At 40.5% G+C, this 8,796-nt stretch overlaps 2 protein-coding genes across 2 annotated transcripts in view; one reads left to right on the top strand and one right to left on the bottom strand.

The window, feature by feature from the left end:
- Nucleotides 1-519: 519 nt before the first annotated feature.
- Nucleotides 520-4,904, bottom strand: LOC107664953 (gem-associated protein 4-like). Its single transcript, XM_016455659.1, has 2 exons — nt 4,611-4,904; nt 520-4,140 (listed from the first exon to the last, which is right to left on the bottom strand). The coding sequence occupies exons 1-2, from the start codon at nt 4,618-4,620 to the stop codon at nt 992-994; spliced, it is 3,159 nt and encodes a 1,052-aa protein (XP_016311145.1). The 5' UTR covers nt 4,621-4,904; the 3' UTR covers nt 520-991.
- A 382-nt stretch (nt 4,905-5,286) lies between these two features.
- LOC107664906 (tapasin-related protein-like) overlaps nt 5,287-8,796 on the top strand; it is an 8,256-nt gene continuing 4,746 nt past the window's right edge. Inside the window, exons 1-6 of the mRNA XM_016455591.1 lie at nt 5,287-5,415; nt 5,745-5,927; nt 6,018-6,290; nt 6,445-6,774; nt 7,049-7,378; nt 7,541-7,633. Coding sequence (XP_016311077.1) covers nt 5,340-5,415; nt 5,745-5,927; nt 6,018-6,290; nt 6,445-6,774; nt 7,049-7,378; nt 7,541-7,633 — 1,285 coding nt within the window. The 5' untranslated portion in view covers nt 5,287-5,339. The remainder of the gene's footprint in view (nt 5,416-5,744; nt 5,928-6,017; nt 6,291-6,444; nt 6,775-7,048; nt 7,379-7,540; nt 7,634-8,796) is intronic.

The raw sequence follows: 8,796 nt of genomic DNA, 5'->3' as shown, positions 1-8,796 counted from the left end.
TTTTATTCAGAATAAAGAGAAGATAAAACACTTACATGCCTGAAAATGTATCTTTTTGTGATCTTTAAAGGGTTGCATGAACTGTTCATAAGGATGGATCAGTCCTAAAGATGTGACCATACCATACAAATTATATACACTTTTTTTAGTTGTTATAAACATTTGTCAATTGTCACTGTTTGATGTATGAACTTCTCTTCACTATATTGTTGTTGCTTTTTTTAGACAAATATAAAAATTGTTGTTGCTTTTTTTAGACAAATATAACAAAAAAAAAAGGTCAAATAATATATGGTTTACAATAATGTTCAATATGTTAACACTAGGTATCATGAACTAACAAAAAGCAATACTTTTAGAGCATTTATTAATCCAGTTTACTGTTAATCTCTACATACAATTTTTTGTTGTTGTGCCAATTGTTTAAATTATTAATGTATTATAAACAAACATGAATTAACAGTAGTTAAAAATTAAAATGAACCTAGATTAATAAATGCTGTAAAAATTGCTCATTATTAGGTCCAAGTGATAGGCCTATTAACAAACTGAACCTTATTTTTAAGTTTTGGCATGCAAAACTGTCAAATATTGTCCTTGTATTGTAATACTAGCCTTATATTGTAATCATTACAAGCTTAAATTGTAATTGCAGCAGGTTTGTTGTGCCTGTTAAGAAACCACTTAACATGAATCATATTATAGCTGTATATAACTGCCATCTGGACACTGCTTTGATAAATAGCTCTGGATGATGATACTTCCCAATTGTATCAAAACAAGCATTTTCTGTAAAGCTGCTTTAAAACAAAATGTATTGTGAAAAGTGTTATAAAAAAAGTGTTAGCAAATATATCAACCTAAAGAAGTGTAAAACACAACTACTATGCACAATTATTTATTTAACTTTCTTCTGTGACAAACCAAATAAACAAATTCAAACTCAGGATGTAGCAGTCATCATTAATTGTGTTGGGTTCATGGTGTAATCTCATAACTGAGCTATCTTCTGGTGTAGAGCAGCTTTCATGTCTGCACAATTCAAATTGTCTGTGATTGTAGTGAAGAAGTGACGCGTGTCGAGTCCCTGCAGGGCAGTGCAGCTGTCGGGATATGCTGAGAGCACGGCCTCATAGTTGGTCAAAATCTCCAGGGCACACAGGAACAGTGCCTCTGGCTGGCCAGGTATCATCACCTGCACATGGAGCACATGGCAGAAGAGCTGAGTCAACACAAACAGAACTTCCTGACTGCAAGCTCCAGAGGTTTTGGGGGATGGCAGAGTGGGAATCTTCTCAGTGACTGAGCTGATAGTGCCCCTCATCATGTTGGCATAAAGCCGTCCTGTATGCGCCCAGCCTTGAGGTGGAAGCCAATCAGAACAGCTCGAACTGCAAATCAGCTGGAAGATTCGCAGAAGAAACACTGATAGGCGCAACTCGCCAGCAAACGAACGTAGATCGAGTAACGGAAGGAAATCAACGTATTCTAAAGAGTATGGCACATAGAGCTTGTCTGACTGTAGAAGTTCTCGTAACACTTTCAAAACTCTTTCCCATTCCCCAGATGTGCACCACGGGAGAATCTGGCATGCTGCAACTAACAGGCCCTTCCCGAACATGTTGACTTCATCTGGTCTCAGCAAGTTTAGGGAGAGAGTTTCCAGCATTGCCTCATGAACATGGTCTGACAGAGCACAGCATTCCAACCATGCTACAAGTCCAGTACCTTGTCCATACTGAGGCAAGTCCAATCCGGACCACTCCTGCTCAGGAAGATCACAAACTGACAACAGAGAGTTTGGAACTTCATACTTGAAATGGTTTCCCCACACATCCTTCAGGTAAAAACGCACAGTCCAATCAAGTTCCTCCACTTTGCTGTAGAGCCAAAAGAGAGCTCTGGACCAAGCATCAGGTGCACGGGTCACTTCCTTGCCAACAATTATCTCCAGTGTGTGCAGTACAGACAACAGCAGCTCTTTGGACTCCATGGAGATGCGCGTCTCGCTCTCTACCGGCTGGTCCCAGCACCTACTGCACTCATTCAAGAGCTGAGCCAGACAATATAAAAGCGGGAATGGAGAGCAGCTCATGATCCAATGCACTGAGTCACTCCTGGTCTCCTGGCTCAGGGTGCACTGAAGAAGTCTGAGACAAAACTCTAAGTTGCTTGAGCTGGAAGATACTGGGAGAAGGTACGGCTGAACAAACACATGCAAGACTTCTTCTGGAGGAAGGAAACTCAGCTTTTCTCCTGTGCTTCCAGTTATGTTGCACTTCATCATCTCAGCCAAGAACTGCAGAAACTGGTTCTCCTCTTGAAGTGAGGATAGCTTGCTCCACACTGTGTCCTGCAGGCACCTACACAGCAGATTGTCTTTCTGAACTCCCGGTGAAGACATGAGACCTGAGAGCTGCTGGAGAATCTCGGCTATCAGAGTGTGAGCTCCAATGTTGACAACAGCCATGTGGCAGCATCGCCGCAAAGTGGCTTCAGGATTCTGGAAAGCCACTCTGGCCACAGCAGAGACTGCTGCATCAAGGCTGCTGTTCGCACCACTTTGAATGATGCTGTTGAAGGCCAGATTGAGCTCCTCTGAGAAACCTATAGTTACAGAACTGGGAAGAAATCCGTGAAGACCTTTTCTGGAGATGGAGAGCATTTCTGAAAGTGTAGCATTTTTGTCAGGTAACGAAAAGTGGGAAAATAGGTTTACAATAATATTCTTGAGCTTTATGCAGTGCTGAACATCAGCGTCACTTTGACATTTAGCTGTAAGCGTGGAGATCAATGTCATCAAAAGCTCTTTGGTTTGAAACAAACTCCCATTTCTCTCCAGACACTGAATCCACTCTGTCTTACTGAAATTCTGACTAAGTTTGGATGCAAACAGTCCAGGAAGACCTTCAAACCCCTCAAGATGATTGTCTAAGATGGTGATGGACATATTTGCTACTTCTGCTGCAGAACTTTCAGGAACAGTGAATGATAAAGATGCCGTTAAGCCTTTCAGAGTTACTCTCAAATTATTCAAAGTCTGTCCATTTCCAACCAGGTCTTTTGCATGTGATGGTTGCTCCAAAGAAGTCAGAACTCTATCCAGGCTATCTTTCAGATGGATCACCAAGACACTTGGGTCATTGCTGGGCATCTTCAGAAGCCCCATAACCTCCCAGGAGCATATAATCTCAAGTGTGACCTGCATGGCCTGGATGAATGTCATTCCACATGGCTTGGTCTCAGCAGGAGTGAGAGTGGCAGCAAGGTCTCTCTGAGCCTCACGTAAGATCTCAATCAGGTCAAAACCATCCAGCACTTCATTTCTCTTTTTAAGGCTCACTGTGCGAGAGATGTTTTGGAGTTTAATTTCTATGGACAGATCAGTAGCATTACCTAAAAGGTAGTTGGTATACAATGTGTCCAGGCAATTAGAGAGGGCAAAATAACACAACTCAGAGGACGTCAAATGCTCTTTTATTTTCCTCAGCCCCTCAAACAGTACATGCACCACACATGTAGATTCTGGGTCAGGTTTGAATCTTTTTGATGCCAGGGGTGATGGCTCAGTCGTGGACATCATGGAGCGTGAACACTGAGTTGTAAAGAGCTGGTCTAAGGCATCAAGGCATCCTCTCTTGCCCTTCAGTAGTTCCCACCACACCTCCAACAGCAGCTTCACATCTGCTTCTGTACTGCTGCTTGTCACATGATCAACCAGCAGCTTGAGCTCTTCACACCGTTCAGCTGGTTGAAAGCACAACAGCAGCTCCACATAGATAGTAGAAAAGCTCATTGACTTCACCAGTTCAAACAGCACAGTATGGTTAATATCAGGAAGGCTGTTCTGTACAGCAAACAATGGGTCTTCCTTCCATCTGATATCAATGTCGTCTTTGTTCCTCACTTCTAAGATTTTGCTCCACACAATACAGAGAATCCTCTTTCTCCAGTGGACTCTGTCTTTGGTGTCTTTGAGTGAATGTTCGCATATCTCTTTGATTGCGTTGACAATCGGACATCCAATCCGATCCCAGTCCTCTTTTTTCAGAGACAGTAGTGGCTCAGGTTGGCATATCTGATTTGCCAGTAAGAATCCTCCCTGAAGCACAGCAGTCTTCTCACAGCTCAGCCATGACTCTGAAACAGGAGTTAAATCAGGACAGGAATTGCATGATAAATATCTTCACGTTGTATTGCATAGTTTCCACCAAAATACCAGTTATTAGATATTGTGTGATACTTTTTTAATAATGCAAATAATGATATAGTTATTGTCCAATAACTAATCTGCATATTTTAAAACATTTTCATGTTTGTGTTAGGTTATATTTAACTAAGTTAGCTAAAATGTTTCTAACTTGAGAATATTTTTTTTTATGTTTCATTAATTAATGTGGGATCTACTCAAGTCAGTGTAAGATGCTTTCAGAATCCTTCTGTCATTTTGATTATATATTCATATTGATAAAATGGGACAATTTATGATTACTTGGTGTTTCGATGGTGGTTAATGGCTAAATATAACCTTAATGACAGAATGTTACGCGCAGATAATGTCATCACATACCAGTATATTATTTCACATTAAAACAATAATAGATTATTACCTTGATCCATAATTGCTGTGCTTGCAAAGAAAAGTCACCAACTGAAGTCATTCATATCCACTGAATCCCCACGCTGAGAAAATGATCACAGCTGTGACGATGCATGCGTTTATTTATGGAAATCTGAGAGAAATGCTCGTTTTGAATGGTAAAGCTTAACACGTTTCTCTCTCTCTGGTTTTATTGGCGGGTTGCAACCAACTTGTTCAAGTGCATACCGCCACGCTTAACACGTTTGCCTTTTGGGTTTTCAAATGTAGTAGAGCATATACTGTTTGTGCTTCCGTGTCAAGAACGGCGGGAGATGTTCCCCTTGCCGTGTTTTTTGTAGCGCCATCACGTGGAGGGGACCTCAGTGACTCGAATCTTTTGAATCGCTTCACATAAAAGATTCATTCATATTCGTTCAGCGAGTCGTCCAGTGACCTTTTTGCAGGTTGTGATGTGGATTAACTCAAAAGATTCATTAAAAACACCGAGACTTTCACGACCTACACAAAGTGTTGTTACGCTTTACTGTCATTCTTGCACTGTCATTTGTCAAAGTTCATTCAGTTCGCTAAAAACATTCAGTTAAAATACGATTCTGTGCATGTGAGTGAACGCGAGAGATTCATTCAGTTGAAAGATTTGTTCAAAACACAGATTCATATGCACAACTGAAACATAACCAATCTGATGAAATGAAAGAGAAAGTGAATGCTTGCATGGCGGTTTTAGGAAACTGGGATGATTTTCCCGAGGACGAGAAAATACATCATGTTTTGGATTTTTGGCGGTCTTATCCTAGCACTTTTACGCTTAGGTATTTTTAAATGTGATTTGTAAAGATTTTTGATGTAGAATCACCAACTTATTTTTCCTTCCTCTGCTCGTATAATGTAATTTTATGCAAAATGTGTATTTTATATGTGAATCGGAACTTTTAGGTAAATTATAATATGTTGAAGGAAAGAACTATCAGTGGAGTTTAAAGGCACTTTTGTTTAGAAAGGTTGTTTATAATGGGGACTGTGTATACCAGTACTTCTATTTTTAGTTTGGTTTGGCTCCACATTTCATTTACAGTTAATTGAGAATTGGGTTTATCCTGTTATTATTCCTTTTATTTACTGATTTGTTTGTTTTGAACAGGTGTAAATGGCTCACAGACTCTTTATGATGTTCAGTGGCTTCCTTGTCCGTTTGTGGATGAGAAAGTTAATATAAATGAAGAAGGCCACACAGAAACCAAGTATATCAACAGAGAGGCTGTGCTTCAATTTGGTCATGTCGGCGACAAGCCTTTACACCCTACCATTACCTTTCTTGTCACAGGTAAGTGAAAATGATTTGAAGTTATAACCTTAATATATCCTTCGCTCTTTAATTAATCTGCTGATTGTTCATTTGTTTACAATAATGCAGCATCTAAAGTGGATATGAGGCGTTATTTGGAGGGAAGTGAGGATACACTAAACTGTGAGATCCGAAGATACAGCACTGGAGGGATTGTAATGCGCTGGCCTACTGCAGGAGCACAAGATCATGACGCCTGGTTCACCTGTACAATACGCCATACACAAGGCTTGTTTGTCATCACCACCTTCCTCAGACACACAACTGCGGCTCCTGCCCAAGGAGAAGTTGACTTTCTACAGTGGAAAACAGTCAATGATAGGGATCTCCTGACAACATCAGGTAACCATCAAGCAAGGGGTTTCCTCCTAGGAGGCAAGGGAGAAAGACAGTGCCTCCTCCACTGGATGAGAAAATAATCCAGAGTACAAAAATGAAACAATGCAAATATTCAATTAGTTATTTTTTCATCCTTTATTACATATGTGTTTTCCAGCTGCGATGCTTGTTTTGACCCGGACTCCTTCCGTGGAGGTGGGATTCTTGAAGGAGCCAAACCTGCACTGTCAGTTTGCTGTGGATCATAAACTGCCTAATGCAACGGTGGAGTGGAGACTGCAGAAGCACGGGGAGCGCAGCAAGCTCTTCAGCTACTCCAGCCGCACAGGGAAGAGTGAAGGCAGCGGAGTGGCTGTCAAGGCCATCGCTGCTGGAAACGTCTCCTATAAGCTTCCACACACCAAAAAACACAGCGAGGGCACATATATCTGCTCTGTGATGGTTCCTCCTCTCTATGGCAGCCATGATATTCCCCTTACCCTAAGTGGTAAGATGACACATTTCTTTAATTCAGTTCACATTTATGTTCGTATAGTGTTTTTTTTATCGTTTTAAAGCAGCTTCAGAGATAAGTGGGCTCAAATGTTGTTTTGGACCCCATTTACGTTCTTTGCACGGATAAAAACAGCTAATATATTTTTTCAAAATATCTTCGTTTGCATTCTACTGAAGAAAGTCATTCGGGTTTGGAACAACACGAGGGTGAAAAATGATGGAACGCTCACTTGAATGTTTCTTTTTTTCTCTTTCAAACTCCACAGAACAACCCCGCGTGTCTATAAACGTGGGCTCCACCTTGTCTATGACACTTGGTAAGGACCAGAAGCTGATATGTGATGCAGAGGGGTACTATCCACTGGACGTAAACATTGAATGGTACCGTGAAGTGTCTGGGGGCAGCCCTACGCCTTCGGTCCTGAAGAATGTTCTGTACTCCAGTCATCGACTTCATCAAGATGGCATATACTCGCTCTCAGCCTTCTTCTATCTGCAGCCTAGCCTGGAGGACTCTGGATATAAGTACACCTGCAGAGTATCCCATAAGTCCTTGCTCATTCCCATCCGCAAGAGCTTTTATCTCATAGTTACAGGTGAATCAGATGCAACTCAAACACAAAATTATTTGCACAAATGGAAAGTCCCTAAATATCCTTTGAATTAGATATTACAAATAACCACTAGGTGGCAGGCATGATGTTCCATTATGACAATACTCCTCAATATACTTTTTCTGCTTTGTTTGTTGATCACAGAACCTGACTCTACCATGTGGTATATCACAGTCATTGGATTCATAATTGCCATGCTAGTAATTCTTTGTTATTTGCTGCCTCAGTATCTTGCAGGTAAGTCATTTGTTGTTTATGAACCACTTTGAACTTATTTTGCATCCCTCATATTAATTATTATTTGCTTGGGGGGTTACATCCTGAAAACACTATGCATCTTATATTTCTATTTTATCAATATGGTCACATTAGCATGTAACTTCAAAAATCGTGGTTTTCCATTCAGATGCATATTAAATTTCCAATGTATTTTATTTAAAATGAAGAAAAGTACATTTGGAAATAGTTTGCTGAGGCACCTCTTTGCACATTGTGGAATACCATGGCATCTTTTACCATGTAAAATAAATTAATACATACATACATTATTAATAACATGAAAATAAATTAAACCATGAACTAGGGGTGGGCGACATAGCCTCAAAATTATATCACGATATTTCAAGAATATTTGCGATAACGATATTTATGACGATATAGAAAAAAAACATGGAACAATGTTTTACTGGTGATTGCAGCTGGCAGGCAGCAGCATTATTAGTGCAAGCAAAATGAAGGGCATTTTCCATCCTTTTCCAATGAGCTACTGTCATCGATGACAGACTACCTAATTTGAAGTGTAAATCTATTGTCATAAGGTGGCAGCAGCAGCTGTGTGTTCGACTTGAAGCAGACCGATCGGTGTATGATGTCAAAATATCACGAGAATGACTTAAGGCGGGCGTACACGGTGCGATTTTTGCTGTTGTAGGAGCTCGCAGGCGATTTTTTTATCTCGGAAGAAAATCGCAGATGCTCGCATGGTCGCGGCTCGTACCGTGTGAGAAGAATTACGGGCCGATCCGAGACGTTACGAGCACCTCCCATCCTCCCAATAATTTTCAAACATGTCAAAAAAAATCGGATGCTGTCGGTTTAAATTCGTGGCGTATATGCGGTTGAACGAGACGATTTGGCGATCCATCTGAAGTTGACCAATCAGAAGATGACAAAAACCATATAGTCTATAATAATTGTAGTTTAATTATACAGTTCTATTTTTTATTTGTTATTCCGAATGTGCCAAATTTGCCATTCAGCTTTATGAATGAATATGCCTGTTGTATTTCCGGCAAAACGAGCAGAAATTCAGAAATGGCCTAGGCTACTCCCTCGAGTTCTTTATGAAGAACAGAAAGTCCATGCTTTTCTCTGCTTTTCAGCCATTCTCTTTGCCATGT

Source organism: Sinocyclocheilus anshuiensis, unplaced genomic scaffold (assembly GCF_001515605.1).
Source record: "Sinocyclocheilus anshuiensis isolate Anshui unplaced genomic scaffold, SAMN03320099.WGS_v1.1 scaffold319, whole genome shotgun sequence".
Lineage (NCBI taxonomy): Eukaryota > Metazoa > Chordata > Actinopteri > Cypriniformes > Cyprinidae > Sinocyclocheilus > Sinocyclocheilus anshuiensis.
The sequence above is the reverse complement of the archived record's forward strand: the minus strand, read 5'-3'. Positions and strand labels throughout refer to the sequence as shown.